Source organism: Mytilus californianus, unplaced genomic scaffold, assembly GCF_021869535.1.
Source record: "Mytilus californianus isolate M0D057914Y unplaced genomic scaffold, xbMytCali1.0.p SCAF_8, whole genome shotgun sequence".
Lineage (NCBI taxonomy): Eukaryota > Metazoa > Mollusca > Bivalvia > Mytilida > Mytilidae > Mytilus > Mytilus californianus.
In genome coordinates, this window is record NW_026262734.1 from 43,956,822 (window position 1) to 43,976,594 (window position 19,773).

Consider the following 19,773-nt stretch of genomic DNA (forward strand, 5'->3'; position numbering starts at 1 on the left):
CGATACCACAATGCACAGGTACACAGTTCGATTGATTAACATAATCAACTGTGTTTTTACCACTCATTGTTACAGCTAATTGTGTGTAAAGTTACCAATGCATCAGTAAACCTTTATGTTGATTTACGGAGTCTTGTATTTGTACCTTCGTAGTATAACCGTGCATGCACACTGGTCACTTCAGATTGAAGGATAGTGTTATTTATTTTGCGTTGATCGATTTCATTATGGTTCCGATTTTTCCTTTATTATCATTATAAGTTCAATCTGATCAAAATGCAGATCATGTATCCAAGCTTTACTAACTTTGCCTTCTAAGCAAAGCTTTGGCATAGGATCTGCATTTTAATCAGATTGTTATATGATGTTCTTTGAATTAACCAATGCTTTATTTTCGTTCATTTTATTATCTCAACGTTGGTTTTGCTTGTGTAGCTTCCCTATTTCTTTTTTATTATATTTTTTGTCAAATAAGTAGTGCATTGACTAACAAAAAAAGGAAAACTTGGTATCTCAGTTAGCACATCATGCTGTATTAGAAAATATGATTAACTAGTAATGCAGTATCAACGCAAATCTTTTGAATAAAACACTTTTAGCTGTAAAATAGTAAACAAATCTAAATTTATGTTATAGTTAAACACAAATCTGTACGTATGAACACAGCACTAATCGACAGAAACTACAAGTTTTATGACATAATTACGCTTAAACCTCGCAAGACTCAGAGTACAGTGGAATTTTGTGTGTAAAGAAAGATAACTCTAACTTCACAAAATTATTTTTTCAACTAGTCAGACCTCAGGGATAGACAACGATAAAGGCATATGATTACATGCACTTCTCACGTTCGACAGTAAAATCCATATTGGTGAGGGTATCTGTTTGGCTGTGCGGGAGGTTTGAAAATACATCCATGTCCGGTCGGAATGAGGGCATTGAATCCCGTGCTTAAACACAGAACGTGCCATGCTCTTTGTACGTTATTAAACCATCGTAACAACTTTTCCCCCTTTTCTTTTTCATTTAGGGAGGGGTTGCGTAGATTGCCTGCTGCCAGGTATAATATATGTCCCCTATCCCGCCCTTCATTCCGATCAACCAACTTCACAGAACCTATTAATTGGGTATTTGTTCATTTGTTCTTGTCTTCAAATTGCATGAACAATTTGCTGCTGGACGATAAGCAAACAAACAACTCACTGGTCAGGGTATTTTTAAGGGATGGGTCTTTTTTCAATTAGCCCACTAGCAGTTTGGGTGTGCTTCATTTTAGGAAACGTTAATGACTTCTAAAAAAATATCCATATATGTAAAAATACTTGAATGTCAGGCTAGTTTTATCAAGTAGAAAGTAAAAGTTAAAATAAATTGCCAGCTGACAGTTTATGGTTGGTAACAAATGGAATATCGATTTTGAAATCAGAAAATAGTTTTCATTCATATGAGATTATTTGTTCAAGATAAGAGTAAAAATGTTGGTATTTAAAAAAAAAGTAAAAGCCATTACTTCATTATTGATCAGAAAACTAGAGCGGCAATAACACAGTTCCCACAGAATATAAAAAATTGACAATTGAGGTTATGTGTATAGTGAGATCGTCCTTAACATCAAAGATCTCGCTGACATAAAAACCGATAAAAATCTTTAAAAAGTAGGACGGGACTTTATCATATTTCTTCTACCATTATTGTATATTCTCAACAACGAAAAACAGCTGTTTTGAAAAGAAACGTAATAAATCTTATTTGATCTTAATCTTTTGGGGTTAATCTTTCAAATTCGAAAATAAAAAATCAGGCCTGCTGTGTGATTAACCAGCAGTAATTGATTTTTTAATCAACTTGTCTTAGAGGAGATAATCGATTTATCAATCAACCTAACATAAAACATGATCCCAACATTTATGTGCATTCCAATGAACGTAGGTATTCTCAGGTGTAGTTAACGTTTTGTTTTATGTTTGATTAATTTTGATGAAAACAGAAAGTCAATTATCGATCTATAAAACAACAATAGTCGTATTAAAGTCAATAGAAACAATTACACTAGCAATGTTTTCACGAGTTTTATTGTATGACTTGGGATATTGATTTTGTAATTTTCTTTTTCTTGCTATTTCATTTCTGTCATAATATTAAACAATGTTTTTGCAAACTGTCATTTATTATTATTTTGAATATTCTTCTCATTTTATTTTTGTTTCAAATTATTCCTGATTAAGGTTCAGCTGTTCCCCGCTTCAGTTTATATGGGAATGTTTATAGATAGTTCCTGAATTTTAGCGGGTTATAAAGGTATTTCAATTTCATACCAAAAAAACTTTTCTTCTCGAGTGTTTTTTTTTTAATACGGAAATGGTTCGGGCAGTAACGAGTGCACTGCAAATAAAGGTGCTTACTAAAATATTATGCGCTCGGTCAGGGTTTATATACAGCTAATGGCGCATTTACAGGGGCGTTCTAATGCTGATGAAGAAGCAAATATATGGCAGATGCATAGCCCCCTTTATGCATTTTTATCTGGTTTCTAATCCCTTATAATAAGTGACCTTCCCTTTTTAAATCCTGGACCATGGTTTCGCCATTGATTAAAATTTGAATGCATGTTGTGTTATCTTGCACTTGAACCAATGCAGACAGTTTAAATGATCAATAATCTTGTTTAATCGATATAAATTCATGTCTGATTAGACCAGTTTATGCTCTGTTAACATCAAATAAAGTCGTTTTATCCCGCCAAATGTCAAAACTACATAATAGTTTGTCAAAATATTCAAATTCTGACATTCAAAACATTGTTATTATCTGATTAACATTCACATTGAATATTGTGGCTGAAAAACGCAATGCATTACATAAAGGCATGCCATTATAATGGACTTTAAGGAAATCGTATTAAAGACAAAACTGTATAGTTTTTCTGTGTAAGGTTTATGAAAAATGACTGAGAGGTTCAAGTTAATAAATTTGGCATAGCTTATGCTCTTTTTCTTCCTTTTATACAAATAAAACCTATAAACACAATTATGTTTCAAAACGTTCGTCTCAAATTCAAAATATACAACGGTCATTTTATCGAATCTTAATTCTGCATTATATGCGTAGAGATGCTGATCACCTCAACATGTCACCACTACAGGCGAAGACTAAAGGAGACATAAATATCGAGAAGGAGACATGATGAACTTGGAGACGTGAAGAACAAGAAGGAGACACGAAAAACAAGGAGACATAAAGAACCATAAATAAGGAGACATGAAGTACAAGGCGACACGATGAAGAACAAGGAGAAACGAATAACTAATAGATATGAAAAACAAGAAGGGGAAATGAAAACAAAAAAGAGACACGAAGAGTTAGGAGACATGAAAAACAAGGAGAATGATGGACATGAAAGAGTTACGAAGACAAAAAGAAAAATTGATTTTTGTTTTGCAGTCAGTCATTTCGGGGCCGTTTATAGCTGACTCTGCGGTATGGGCTTTCCTCATTGTTGAAGGCCGTACGGTGACCTATAGTTGTTAATGTCTGTGTCATTTGGTCTCTTGTGGAGAGTTGTCTCATTGGCAATCATACCACATCTTCTTATTTTCATATAACAAAGAACTAAAACCAGTTGATATATATTAAGAAAGTATCGGTTCCGTCATTTACAAAATATCGGCCTATTTTCATGTTTTAAGGGTTCTCTAAGGTTCCTAAACACACATGAAAATGTGCTAATATACAATAAGGTGATAGATATAAGGTCCCTAAACACACATGAAAATGTGCTAATATACAATAAGGTGATAGATAGTCCAATCCAACATTCGTTTTCATTACAGCTAAAGAATATATCGGTATTTGAACTTTAAGTCTAAATTTGTATTGAAAATAAAAATATTTTTTTATTCTCTAATCTTATAAGACTCTATTATGCAAATAAGATCGGGTTTCAATTCTTTAAATTTTGACCTGTATCTTGCCCCAGAAATATGATTCACAGCTACATTAAATTACTGCTGTAATCTTAACGCTTGAAATGATATTACAACCAACTCATTCATTTATTTTGGCAAACTGTCATATGTTTTATATATACAGAATAATTCCAGTTAATATCAAAAAGCTAAAAAAAAATCAAAAGTACCAGCTGTTTTTTAATCTTGTTACAGTTGTAAGAAAATACTGAAATATTTGCATTATATATATACTGGAGATAGAAGTCAAAACATTATGTCCTAGTAAATTCTTGCAAAGGACACGATGTCCTTTTTCAAGAAAAAAAAAAGCTTTATAAATCACCCTAAGGTCACGAAAGGATTATCACGCTTAACTTTCTATGTAAATTCATTCTTATAAGTATAAGAAGTGTGTTAAAGATGCGAGTACAAGTCATGTGTCATCTGATTTCAATACAATGCTATTCACTAACCAAATCTATATGATTTTATCCAACTTGTATAATTATATTTTTTTTATCAGTATATAATCTTGTAGCATATTTATAATTCCAGCTGATATCAGAAAGCAAAAAAAAAATCAAAAGTATCAGCTTTTTTTTTTATCTTGTAACAGTTGAGAAATATTTGAACTATATATACTGGGGATAGAAGTCAAAATACTAACAAAGGACACAATAATCTATTCCAAGGAAACCTACTTAAAAATCTCCCTTAAGGTCAGGATAGGATAAGCCCTCAGAAAAATCAGGACAACTTTTGAAGGGGATTTTTTTATCTGAGAACTGCACTAACAAAGTTATGGAACCTAATATCAATTTTTTAATAAATTGTGATACATTCTATATAAATTCATGCATATAAGAAGCGTGTTTATGATGAGATTACAAATCATGTGTCATCAGATTTCAATACAATTCTATTCACTAACCAAATCTATATGATTTATCCAACTTATATGAATTATATTTTTTTATCAGTATGTAATCTTGTAGCATATATATAATTCCAGTTGATATCAAAAAGCAAAAAAAAAAAATCAAAAGTCCCAGCTGTTTTTTTTTAATCTTGTAACAGTTGAGAAATATTTGAACTATATATACTGGCGATGGAAGTCAAAACATTCTGTCCTAGAAAATACTAACAAAGAACACGATAACCTATTCCAAGAAACCCTACTTTATAAATCAACTTTAAGGTCAGGATAGGATAAGCTCTCAGAAAAATCAGGACAACTTTTATCTGAGAACTGCACTAGCAAAGTTATGGAATCTAATGTCAATTTTTCAATAAATTGTGATACATTCTATATAAATTCATTCATATAAGAAGCGTGTTTATGATGAGATTACAAATCATATATTTTATCAGATTTCAACACAATGCTACTCATAACCAGAAATATAAACCTAGGTGATTTATCCGACTTACATGAAGTTTATTTTTTTTGTCAGCATGTTATCTTGTAGCATATGTTACTTATATCAAACTAAATACTTTGATAACGAGAAAGGTAAATATAACTTAAGTACTTACTAAGCTTTACTGATAGATCTTTTATTTTCATGTACTAACCAATAAAACATATACATATATAAACCTGGTATTTGAAATGTACTTCATTAAACTAAGTCATGCAATTGCAATTAAACGTTGCATATATATGAAAAATGAAGATTCACAGATGAACGGGTAACCTCCCCCGCCTTATGTAAAATCGATAGTAGAGACGCTTATAGACTGACTGTTCTGTGCTCTTTTGTTTGATTATAAAAGTAACGATTAAAATAGCTCTAGAAATAGCTTTTAAATATAATAATAATTTTACTGATATAAACATTCTTTAACGCTTCTCTCTTTTTAAGATACAGAAGGGGATGTGTTTATAGGAGGACGAACTGTATTATTAACAGGAGGAATGTTTAACAAAATTCATTATGTCTGAAATAAAGACCCGTCAGTGCATGGGATTATTTTTTTTTAACCCATACAGAAAACAAATTAACTTCTATTTTTATTTTCCTGTGATGATAACGATTGTAATGATAAAATTAACGACTTTTTAAACCTTAATTGTGAACACCCATGCACAAAAGTTCTCTTTTTTTCTAAATTTTACCCATAGAGTGTTAACACATCACCGACATACAAAAACCAATTTTATGGTTCATAATCAAATAAAAGAATCACTTGCATATGTTACCATCTGTTAAGGTTTTATGTAACAGCAAAAAATGACTAGATACAACATATTTAACATGGCGATGGGATAAATCAATGATGATGTATGTATGATAGTCTGGTATCCTAGCTCAGCTATACACGAAGTAGAGATTCTGCCAGGATCTTAGGCTATGTGTCTTACTCAGTGTGTCTTCCTCATAGAATTAACTTTTTACTGACAAGAACAAATGATAATTTAAATTATCAGAATACAACATGTTTAGTGCTCCTAAAGCGTTACTCCCTTTATTTTACGACAATGGACAGAAGTTAAACAGTTGACTTTATGGAATAACTTTTTAAAATTTATTTATTTTAATGATTTATTGATTGTTGTTTGTTAAAATCCAGTGGCAAATATTTCATGTTTATTTTGGACAACAAAAAATTAACAATCAAATAGTTTATTAGCCCGATATAGGGGAGGGTATTTCGACTACCACTGGAAAATGAAGATACGTTAGATAGGGCAGAATGTTTCCTTGTATCAGGCTATATATGAACCAACGAACCCCTGTTCTTTAACGTGCAGAGAGTGTGACTTTCTTTCAATACTAAAGACATTGGATGTAACGTCTCCATTCCACCCATACTCGGCTGTGTATTTGTTTACCCCGCACGGCCAACTGGACGCCCCTATTGTGTATTACTGAAGAATTGAGAAATCATAGGATGATCATGTTTCTATGCTGCTATCGACCCTTCGAGATAGGGAAAAATGATATATAAAACTCTATTATATTAAAAAATATTATGGTGCGAATAGCCTTTGTGAATGTTTCTCAATATACGGTATTTGATCGATCCATATCTCTTATGCATACGGTTAGGTAGCTTGGCAAAAGGCATATGGCGAGGAAAGTGTAAAATGTTATTGAAATTTACAACTGTTACTCTGTATATAAATCATTTTTGAATTCTTCTTAAATATGTAACACCTTTATATTACAACAGGTGTTGTAAACTAGCAGGTAATAAAATCATAAAACTTGCATGATAACATATTACAATGTTTACTACATATACAAGATATTTATTGTAAAATGTGAATGTGCATATGCATAACTTACGGTACAGTTACAACCAAATACCGATACTGCTCGAAATTACAAAGTTATGGAAATTGAAATCGAATTGCGATGCAACATGGGTAAAATGAAAGAGTCGTCATAACTTATTTGAAAACGACTGAATACAAATTTTACATCATCACGCGTTTGTTATTAGTTAATAAAAAACACTAAAAAACCCATTACTATGGCTATATAGAAATATTAGTCTGGGGCTGAATGTTTTACTGAAGAATTTATATCGTAAAAATCACAGGTGAAAACCTTATTAAAGTGGGAACAAAGGCACAAAAATGCAATATTTAAATGAATTTTGTATTCATGAATATGTATCCTTTACAGATAGTACATTACAAAATATACACACAATGTTCATAAATGTTCTGCTCTTCTGAAAAATGGGCTAATATAAACTAAACTCAATCTGCATGGGAACCCCCGGTTCATTTACATAACCACCGCACCTATAAATATGTACATAAAAGTTTATCTATATTTGTGCAAATAAGAAATTATATACATTGAGTTAGGTTCAAGTTGACCCTCTTTTGACCTATGTCACGGTAGTTGGAGCTGAAAAATGAAAATGTTATTAATCGTTCCATCAGCCGTCCTCGCAGATATTTGTTTCATTTGGTTTTCACTTATTTATTTTTAACTTGCGTTCAAAATATATTTAGACCTTGAATTTTATGAAAACAAAAATTTTGAAATCGTGGCATTATCATCTTCCATGCAAATATTTAGGGGAAATGTATTATAATCACAGTATGGGATATGAGGAGGTCGAATAAGAGTGTTATTCTGGTTGACCTACTTTTGACTAAAATACGTTCATTTCATGACTATAAGTGCTTTTCTCAATCACTTCAAGCTAATCTGGCAGATATCGAGATGGTATTTAGTGCTATACATTTATTCATTATATGTATATACGGACTTTGAAATAAGGGAATAACCGCTTTCCGCTTTCTTATCCATTCACCACAAACTCTCTCTCTCTATCTGGGAGTGTGTACCCCTTCTCCACAAACCCCTTTAAATTTTGACCAGGTTCCTCAGTAACGACTTAAACTTTACAAATATATTCAAAACTGTTCCATACATGAGTTGTTTATTTATCAATAAAATTAATGTGATCTGAACCACAGCGGAGGACAACAATCAATTATTATTCATATAACTGATAATTAAAAGCATGTAATTTTAATAGAATTGTGAAAATTGGCAGTTCAATATAGGCTCTTCAGGCATGTTATCTATAGATCATCAATATAAACTTTAATGAATTTTTCTTCCGGGCCTTGTCGATTTTAGATACCAGAAAAATACAACAGATTTTATTATGATAAAGAATAATTTCACCAGTAATATGGTCATAAAATTAATAAGGAATGTAGATACGTATAAACTGAAGGCACTTTCAGACATTCCCATGTAATACATCTTTCGATTTGTTTGATTTTGAGTTGTTTTTACGTGATCAGGCAAAATAAAGACAAAATTAGACCATTTTTACAGGACATGAAAAGCACAAGTCATCTGGGCTATCGATGATTAAAAATTTTACTCAGTATACTTGGAGTACAAAATTTGTGCTCGATACACCAAATCCATGCAGTATTTTGATTGGCTGATTTTTAGTCTGAGTACGAAAATCGTGCTCGAAATTTCGTGACCTGACCTTTTAATACGCTGCATTTCTTCGAGTTTGCAACTTGCAACGGCCGTTGAATTTGCAAAAAGAAAAGAATAAAAAATTACATCTAGATTTCAAAAAGGTCAATAATTGTTACTTCACAACCTAAAACACTTAGCTGTATATATGTATACTAGAAATGTAAACAGAAAATAAATCGTGCTGCAGACATGTTGTGTTAAAAGTGCAACTCTAGTCGATAAGATAAAAGTTAAAAGTTGATGTAATTGACATTACATTACATAACAGTAGTTTGATTGAATCATGGCGTTTCTCATATTGCAGATCGACAGTTTGATATCGGTTACGCATCATGGTTTCCTGCCAAGCATGTTCTCTGACAAATTGTGTGTGTATGCAGTCTACTATTAAAACAGAAATCGGTATCGTGCGTTTTTAAACATCTTTTTATATCGTATATTAATTAAGGCAATTATGATATTGTATTTCAGTAAAACGCTTGTGTTAATTCTGAACTGATTCTTGTCTTAGGAGTATAGCATCTGTTTAACTCAACTAATTTAATAGACCTTTCTCAGTACGTGTGTCTATCTAATATGCAAAATTCCATATTGGCTACTATAAAAAGCACAGGCACTTGTCTCTGGAATAAACTTGACACAGAGATATGTCTCGCCTATCGACATAAAATTCAGAAAAAGACAATCTGATGGACAGCAACATTGCTTATTAATTCAGTCACCGGACTAGTGGGCAGGGCCTGAAAATGGTCGACAAACTGAGATGTACAGACAGTGGTGTAACTTTATAGAAAATATTGTTGTTTATTGTAAGTAGTTCCTATCAATATAACTTAAGCAGAAAAACTTAACATTGAAAATTCCTAATTAATTCAAAGTCACTGGACCATGACCTAGGGGGCAGGGCCTCGAAATAGTCATCAAACTGATTTGAACTGATAGAAATGCAGCTTCATACAAAATACCATTGATCTATCACATGTAGATCCTATCAAACTAACTGTAGCAAAAAACTTAACATTGAACATGTCTAATTAATTCAAAGTCACTGGACCATGTCCTAGGGGACAGGGCCTCAAAATAGTGTCAAACTGATATGTACTGATAGTAATGCAACTTCATACAACATATCATTGATCTGTCACCAGTAGATCATATCAAACTAACTTAAGCAGAAAACATAACATTGAAAATTACTAATTAATTCAAAGTCATTGGACCATGTCCTATGGGGCAGGACATCAAAATAGTCGTCAAACTGATATGTACTGATAGTAATGAAACTTTATATTAAATATCAATGATCTATCACAAGTAGTTACTATCAAACTAACTTAAGCAGAAAACTTAACGATTGTTGACGTTGTCGCCGTCGCCGGAAAAGCAATTCCTATGTCTCGCTTTCCGCGACTTTCGTCGCAGGCGAGACAAAAACTAGTATAATATTAAGGTAATAAGGTAAGGTTTTTTCAAAGACAGATGACTTTGGCTCAAAGATCATAAGTTCAAATGACAGTTATTCCTACGACTATACCCATGTGGGTCTCGCACTGTCAGCTAACAGTTATTCTTACGACTACCCATGTGGGTCTCGCACGGTCAGCTAACAGTTATTTCAAGACGAAACGAAAGTTAATATACTACATTATATAACGGTTAGCACGGTTTATTGTTCGTCCTTATCATTTATTTTAATCCCCTTAAATTACGTCACTTCCGATAAAAGACAAATTAAGGACCGAGTAACAAAACAAATACCTTGGTATTAATCTCTCAACCATATACATAACGAGCGTCAAAGTTTGTCATATTAAACAGTTTGTAATTCATTTTCTTTTGAAGTACTTGAAAGGGGTGTTATTAGACTTATGTATTCTTACCTAACGTATACTTCAAACACATTAATATAAATCTAAACAAAGATACGATGAGGATATTACTAAGTCCAGATCCTGACAAGTCTCGTCGTGACTTCTGGACAAAAATTGTCAATTAAGAGATATATAACTTAATGCAATCTGATATAGCTATAATTATTAATAAGCAAAGAACTTTTGCTGTCACTTAAATTTCACAACTTTATATGTAAATGAGATAGTACGATGTTCTTTAATTAAAACATTTCAAAGTTCATTTAAGTCTAAGTGCATTAAACACAATTTAGATTTCCGAGTTTTTTTGTCAGTAATTTTAATGCATAACCAATGAAATAGAAAATAATCCTTTAAGATTTTCGTGTTATATAAAGTCATGTGTTCCTAGTTTTAGCAAATGTTAAACTATTTTATTCAATGTTTTCGACAATATACACATGATAAATGACCTTCCAATATCAGATTAGGCATAATATCATGATTTTTTATTCAAAAAAATACTTGAAGATTTTTTTAACAGAAAGAATGATACTCTTATTTTTGGTAAATTTGTTATCATGATTGAGTTGTATGTGAATTTGAACATCTGTGTCCCAAACTACAAGTGTATGTATATCTGAAAGGGTAAATATCCATTTTGTTCTCCAAACTTATCAAGTTACCCTTTTAAAGTGGTTATTGAATCCAGAGTTTAAATAAAGATAAGATTACAATAAAGGAGTTATAACACCGTTGATTCTCAGATGACTTTAGATACCACAGGACAAAGGGCTATATTGTCAACAAGAATTCATATGTAAAATTTATGTTAAACTATACGTCAGTTTGTATATATTCAATACACTAAACTTTCTGAAATACACGTAAAACGATGTCGTGAATTTGTTATGGCCCAAGTGCAAGTATTCATACTATAAACAAGTATGATATATTATATGTCACTTTGTACCCTTGAATAGACTTCATATCTACGAAATACATGTATAACTTTTTCTGAAATCTGTTACTGACCCCAGTGCAGGTATTCCTAGCATAAAATGTATGTTAAATTATTCGTCCCTTTGTACCTTGAATAGACTAAAAAATTTGAAATATAATAGGTATAATGTATATCTGTCTGAAATTCGTTTTTAATCCTAACTGCGAGTTCGTGTATCATAAAATATATGTGAGGTTTGGGTCGTCACTGTTTTTCTTGAATCGAATAAACTTTCTGAAATATAAATATAACTATGTCTGACGACCTGTGAGTGCCATCATCGTCAAAGGACACTGTGGTGGTTTTTTTTTATTATTATAAAAAAAAAGTATAGTTTTGCTCATTGTTGAAGGCCGTACAGTGCCCTATAGTTGCTAACTTCAACGTCATTTGGTCTCTGGTGGAGAGTTGTCTCATTGGCAGTCATGCCACATCTTTTTATAAAAAACATTAACATTCAATAAAAAAAACCCAAAGTTCTGACTCATGATAGGAAAAGGCACACAACTTTGGCATGTAATAGGGTTTATCTAGATTTAGGGTAATCAACCCTCTCTTTTTTTAATGTCGACCCTGGGAACAGTATATTTAATATATATGTTCCTGGTCGACTATAGTGAAACATAATATTTAAGACCCAAAGTCATTATACTACATGTAGGTACTACGTTTAAAATTTAAGGAGGTTAAATAAACTATAACCATTGTTGTCAGTGTGAAATATATAACCAAATCCATCATGTATGTTTTCATTGAACTTTCTTATCATTGAACTATGTTAAACCTTCAGCAAGATACACAAAATAGTAAGCTTTTCTTCTTATCTTACAAATATTTATTTACGTATTTAAATAATTTTCAAAACCGATAGCAATCAGGCGTAAATAAAATCGATCAAAATCCTGAATAGTATTTTATTATCTTTACAGCTATATGAATATACTTCATTATATTTTAACTTCCAGTGACAAAGTAAAATGTTAAATAGCGGGGGTTAAATAATTAATCTTTTGACAAGAGTGTTAATCTACCTATTAATCTAAATCAATAAATGGAAAATAATATTTAATTTTCTTATTGAAAATTCAACATCTAAAGTATACTTTAAGCGCTTATCTAAATTTATAAAACGTAAAACTTGCGGTATACTTGTTATGACTGCTGGTCTTTTCTGATATTTTACAACCATTTTTAATTGTCGTATATGAAACTTCATGTACAAATAATGTGTGAACCGGGGGGTGCAAGGGAGTCAGAGGTCATGCATCCCCATGCATAAAATCGAGAGGAAAAATAAAATCATGTTTTGACATGAAAAACATCAAAACTGTACTGACTGCTCCGCTCGGCGACATTCCTAGGGTAGAGCCCTGAAACTCAAATTTTGGGTCCGCCCTGTTAACTTCTTATGTAATAAGTAAGAGTTTAATTTATATATTAATTAATAAATGCATACTTGCTCTCCAATGGGTGGTGACATTACAATCGAAAAAATAGGCCTTAAAATCAGCATGATAAATCAGTCAACAGTATTCAAGATATAAGATTTAAAAAACATAAATATTTGTGCAATTGTGGGGGTCCACCCTCTTCAGTGCCAATGATATTTTAATGAATGGAGCAGCTGATCAAGCTGCAAAATTTTATATGATGAAAAAAAGTAATGATGTCTTTGTACAAGAATTTCAATTCACCAATTTAGTATCATAGGAGTGCACCTAACACAGAACAATATAATGTGAACATATATTTAAAGAACAATAGTATGTTGTGTAAAATTGACATATAATACAATATAATTCTTATGCACCCTGTTTATTACACAGAATAATTCCAAAAAGATATATGTTTAGGTTCCAGATCAATCCTCATTTTGAGCACCGACCATAATGTTTTTATGAGAATTTCGCCAAAGTCAGCATATGCATTGTTATTACGTTTTGTAATACAATGCCATGATATTGTTGATTGGAAGTGGAAATTATTTCATATACATAGTTAGAAGACAGGAATTTAACATAGCTCGCTGCAACATTTACTGAAACGTCAATTTTTTCAGTTTGCTTTTAGCCTTGGAATTACGATAAATCTTGAATACAGAAAGCAATATCTCATGTTTATCTTCGATTGCATTGATATTGACTGTGGCAGCATAATTAAGATGATGAATAGCAGTTCACCCCGCATTCCATATTGACCATCAACTATTTCTTAATAAACAATTTTGTCATATTTTACGATTACTAGTATACTTTCTGTAATATTTAGAACGATTGTGACCGAACACCTGGCATCTATCGGCCCTTAGTTTACTGCATTTCAAAGATTGCGTTTTTTGTCAAACCTATGTCTTCTATATCATTATACACAATTTCAATATAATTATAACTAATTAGATTAGTAACTAATATTTAACTGATTTCAAAGGTTAAATATTAAATTCTATAATTTTGGTCGATTTCCAACGAAATAATTAAGAATTTGTATTATATTGGCCAAAAGAACACGTTACATATTAAAATAGTTTTCACGCCATATATTTTTTTACATTGAATTCTCCTGTAAATGCTTACTTCTTAATTTTCCTAAATATTATGGTCTCCTTGATCAATAAAACTCCAAACTTATTGTTATGGATTATTGATAAAATACACAAAAAGAGAACAAAGTGACAAAAAGTAGATTCGGTGTCAACTTCATCGTGTAGGGACTTGTTATTATTTATTGTTGCTGATTGTAATTATTTGTATACATTGTAGATTAGTGTGTAAAATTGTAATTAATTGTGGTATTTGTAATAATTTGCATTAATTGTGCCCTAGTTAGTGGTATATTATGTAGAGATTATAACGTTAATATTCTCCATATGTATTTAGTATTACAAGTTAACTTCGTTAGTCAAGTTAATTATTTGGTTATTATAGTAATAAACTGTTTACATATGTTGGTTATTAAAACTGTTCAAAAGTCAAAAAGTTCATAAATCATCATTTTCAATGCAGAATATAGCACTACCCAAATGCATGTATTGCCACAAGACGTTAAATGCTTTTATTACCACAAGACGTTACGCTAAAAACAATCAATCAATCAGTCAATCAAAACCATGAACTCTGTGGCATCACTGTCAAGATTATCCGTCTCTGTATCGCATGCAAGGTTTTAAAGGCATCTTGGTTATGCTATATAAATGTATAGCGTAATAACAATAAAGATTTTAATTGAATTGAATTGTTAAAGCATGGAAGTAAAATGAAATATAATACTTCCATGGCAGGAGGTTGTATGACAGGAGGTTGTACAACCTCTTCTTGTCATACTCATCTTCGCTAGCCAAGGGTATACCCATGGGTGCTCTCTATAAAACGACTAATAGGACCCACCTATATATGCTATGTTTTAGAAGTTACTCGTACGTTGCAGTTGTTACAATATCTTGCTATACTTCTTACTGATTGTGGAATAATATTTAAAATAAAACAGTATGCATTGGAGAAACTGGTCGTCAGTCAATATGTACAAATATTATCTCTAATCGAATACCCTATCACGAATAGATTTCTCAAGTACCAGTAACCTTCGTAATATCGTTCTTCACTTAGAGATGTCACTTAAAAGTCAAATAGGGATCAATTTAAAGAGTTTTCTCGGTTGTGCAAATCGACTGCTGTGTACACATAATTTTGACAAAATGTGTGGCTTGGCACACACACTGCAACTTGTATACTTTCATATTAAACTCGAGCTCGCACCACCGAATGCAAAAAGGACCAGAAAATGATGACTCGGCACATATCTATTGAGCTAGACAGAGCAGACAAGAGAAATCTATAGTCACCTTGACCTTATGTGACCTCATCATCACAAATCAATTATCATTCTTTATCACAATACACATCCCTTTCATATAAATAACGATCACGTTTCATTTCTATCAGTTTATTCATTACTAAAATTTCAATTCAGATAGTAGCTCAATCTATTTTCAATTAAGAAAATGTGTTTTGTTACCGTCAATCACAATACTGTCTAAGTTTGTGTGTATTAGCTGCCGGAATAATGCAGCCAATTTCTATATATACTCGATATTTTAATTGAAATCTACATACATATTTCTTTTTTCCAATCATATTGTGCTTAATATTGTTGTAAATGATGCCCTTTATGGGTTCTTGATTAGATTAATAAAATTCTTATCTTCTTATCTTATCTTATCTTATCTTCTTATACTTCTGATGACAGTTTTCTGTCATAACAAAGCCTTGTACTAAATGAGATTAGATGTCATTACAACAAATAAATCATAGACGTTCAACTTATAGTACACACTTATTCAGCCTTATGCTGTTGGTTTTAGTGTGTTCGTGTGATGTTTTACGTTATATAACTTCAGTATGTCTGCAGATGTATAACAACATTGCAAAAACGAAATATAATGTGAACAAAACAAATTAAAATGATTTCTGCAATAAGCACTTGTGCAAAATGAGGCCTAATGGGTGAATTTTCTAACCTGTGCACCATATAACCGATTTTCATTTTAATTCTATTAAATTGTCATATTTCTATTAAGGAAAATTCTTCTCAATTATTTTTTCTAGGAGATATTTTGTTTAAAATCGAAGCTTTACTCGCTTTATTCTATGTACACCTATTTAATATTAACTACAGACATTTTTACATTTTTGCAAATGCGTTGGTCATAAAATAATTGGTGTCCAGTGTTTACAAATAAGCTATGAATGATCAATAATGACTGTGAAGATCTACATAGATGTCCAATACACAGTTTATGTACATACTTATCATCATTGCAAGGGGTCATAGCCATCTAAAATATTTAAAGCATGGACAACTTAATGATCTAGATCAATATACACGTATCTAAAAATGAGGGTCATTGGTACTGACATTATATTAATTTATAATACCTATCCTTAAAAATTATTGATTTTCATATCAATGCCATTTGATTTGATGACGTCATAATATAATTAGCATTCCTGTCAATATTTAGCACGTTTGTATTTCAGGTCGAGCACCTGCTGTGTAACAGGTTAATATTCAAAGTTTGCAGATAAAAATTTGCACATCAATATGATAAATAATATTTTCCCCTCTAATCATCGCTTTAGAACGAAATCAGATAAAAAGTCAAGTGTTACAAGAGGCGAAAACAGGTATCAATAGGTGTTTTTAAAATTTGAAATTGATCCAAAGTTAAATAAAGATATGACATAAGAATGTTCAATAGCTTTTTAACAGACTCCTTACGTACATTTTTTCCTATCTGTTGTTTTCAAATAAATTACATATGAAAATGTCAAAATATAGTCTGTTTTTCTTTTGTTTATGATATGCATGTACATGTACATTTGTAAAGACCCTGTGCATGTTAAAATGTAATCAATTGCAGGTATTGTAAATATTTGACTGAGAATAGGTTTGGATTTGTTGATCAGATAAGTTTGAATCTAAAAATATTCTAACAGGAATGTAATATAAAACTAATAACAAAAACAAAAACAAAAGAAAAACAACCAGTTACATTAAAAAATATAAACAAACCAATACTAGAAATTCGACTGACATGAAAATTAACAATGAGGGAAGATAAAACAAAAGCTTAAAAGTAACAATTCAGACTCTTACCATTTCATCGAGACTTTTAACATCGCATGTGATGATTTGGGGTGGTGGGTCACCAGCAATCTCTGCATCTATTTCTTCTTCCATTTGAACAATAGTTGGAGCCAACATGCCAAGTTTAGCTCCAATCCGAGCAATTTCTAACAAACACAACACAACATTTTTCTCATTTTTTCTCAAAACAAGATCATCAGTTTCAAATGAAAGCACTTCTGGTATTCCTGCATCTTTGGTCCATTTTATAAAATTTGATATGTTATCCCTGGCATGGAATGTTTGGGGTCGGACTTCCGACCGATATTGGACCTCATATTCTGGAATTTGTATTCCTCTCACAAAATTAGATTGCATTTCTTCGAGTAATCCTAATTTCCGTCTCTCTTGAGCAAAATTTCGCACTTTATTTGCATGTTCACATAATCGTACTCCAGTGTCAAGTACGTCGAAAAAATTCTCCACACCTATTTCTAACTTATATAGACATGTAAACCAGTCTGCTAAATCCTCCTTCATGGCAAACAGGTACTCGTCCTGACTTTTGAAGCCCACAAAAGACTTCAGTTGCAGAACTAATAACGTACCAGGGGCCTCCGATGAAGTTGGACTCTCCATTCCGAAAATATATTAGAACGGCACTAAAATTAATCCATATTTCTTAGTACTTCGGGTCTCCCTTGAGAATTTAGGGTCACTCCAGCCCCACATAATATCTCTTCGTCAAAGAATTACATTTTTGTAACGAAAATAAAACATGTAAGTTCTATAGGTAGTTACTTGTCATGACTAAGACTTGAGAGTATTAAGGTAGTAAACGGATCAGTGGCTGGCATGCCGAATAAATATCAATAAAAGTCTTACCTTCAATACCCGGCATTAAAATCCAAGTCACATGATCAAAGGCATTTAAATATGGGTAAAATTAATAGTGCCATTCTGAAAATGTGTGACGAAAGAGAAAATCTCCTTCTTTATCACTCGCCGTTGTATTCCGTCTGCCTTGTATCGATCAAATGTTCAAGTCACGTCGGTGGATGATTACTACATATTATGCAGGTCTCACTCCGATTGTTCCTAATTTAAATACACAGAATATTAAGTTGTGTATTCCATGTTTATCGTTTTACCATACGTCACGTGTAAAATATAAATATGAATTAATAATTGCTCTGAGGCTCTGTATCTGAGTCTTACTGGCATAAGTTGGTAAAATAACTTTCAGTACTTAATCATTCAAAAGTTTCGGGACTTATAAAAATCAATCATAGAGTCAATACAAAATAATATTTGACAGACATGGACACACGTTAAGTAAATTTTTATTTTGAGGAATTTGTAAATAGATAAGTAATCATGCCCAAATGAACCATATCTTTAACAAGATATCTCCGAGATCACTATCAGAGTTCACTTAGGGGCGTATAATTTAAGTGCATCCTTCAAACGTTCTTGTCAAAATAGATCACCAAAACATGTTATAATATATAGTAGTAAATCAGATTTTTCCCAAATATAAATCACTAAATTTTATTTGCCTGCAGGTTTAACATTTTTATGAATTTTTTGATAATCAATATTTCAGAATCATAAATCACCTTTTCAAAGTCCCCATTTTACAATGTAATCCCTGCAAATGCACACAAAAGAAAACACAAGGCGAAGTGGCAAAAATCAAAACGCACGCGACTTGGACCTTCGAAATGGAAATAAACTTTACAAATCAATTGACAGATTTAATAAAAAAAAACTTTATAACTAATCCCTTTGACATCACCAATTAGAACACGCCTCTGATGCACATCCTTGAAATAGTGTTTGATGTCTCAATAAAGACTTCCGGATTAGAATATAACAACTTCTAAACTTTATGTTTATGAAATATAGCTAGCTGAAAGTTTTTTATTGACTTATGTCCTTAGGCTTATCGTGACTAAATTAATCTCCACAACAGATTTATAACAATTTTCGTAGCGGATTTCAATATTAAAGTGTTCTTAGGAACATTATTCAAAAAAAAACCGTTTCGACAAAGAACACAAAGCTGATAAAATCAGTACAAAAGAACACAAAAGATTGAAATTTGATGACGAATACACTGATGAAGAAAACTCACCGAAGTTTGCAAAAAGGGGAAACAGAGGTGATAACTAATAGACTAAAATATAAGAAAACGTTGATTTAGTATGTTTCAAATACAATTAGACGACCTAATCGTAAACGTCAGACCAAGAAAGTTACGAGGAGATGAGATAATCTATATTGCAGATCTTCAACATCTGGCTACAAAGGATGTGTATTCCCTAACTCAGGGATGTGTATTGCTGTCCTTTGTTCTCATATCAGTGATATTTTTT

At 31.7% G+C, this 19,773-nt stretch overlaps 1 protein-coding gene across 1 annotated transcript in view; it reads right to left on the minus strand.

The window, feature by feature from the left end:
- Positions 1-18,553, minus strand: part of LOC127712360 (mucin-5AC-like) — a 44,047-nt gene extending 25,494 nt beyond the window's left edge. Inside the window, exon 1 of the mRNA XM_052218747.1 lies at positions 17,426-18,553. Coding sequence (XP_052074707.1) covers positions 17,426-18,034 — 609 coding nt within the window. The 5' untranslated portion in view covers positions 18,035-18,553. The remainder of the gene's footprint in view (positions 1-17,425) is intronic.
- Positions 18,554-19,773: the final 1,220 nt, after the last annotated feature.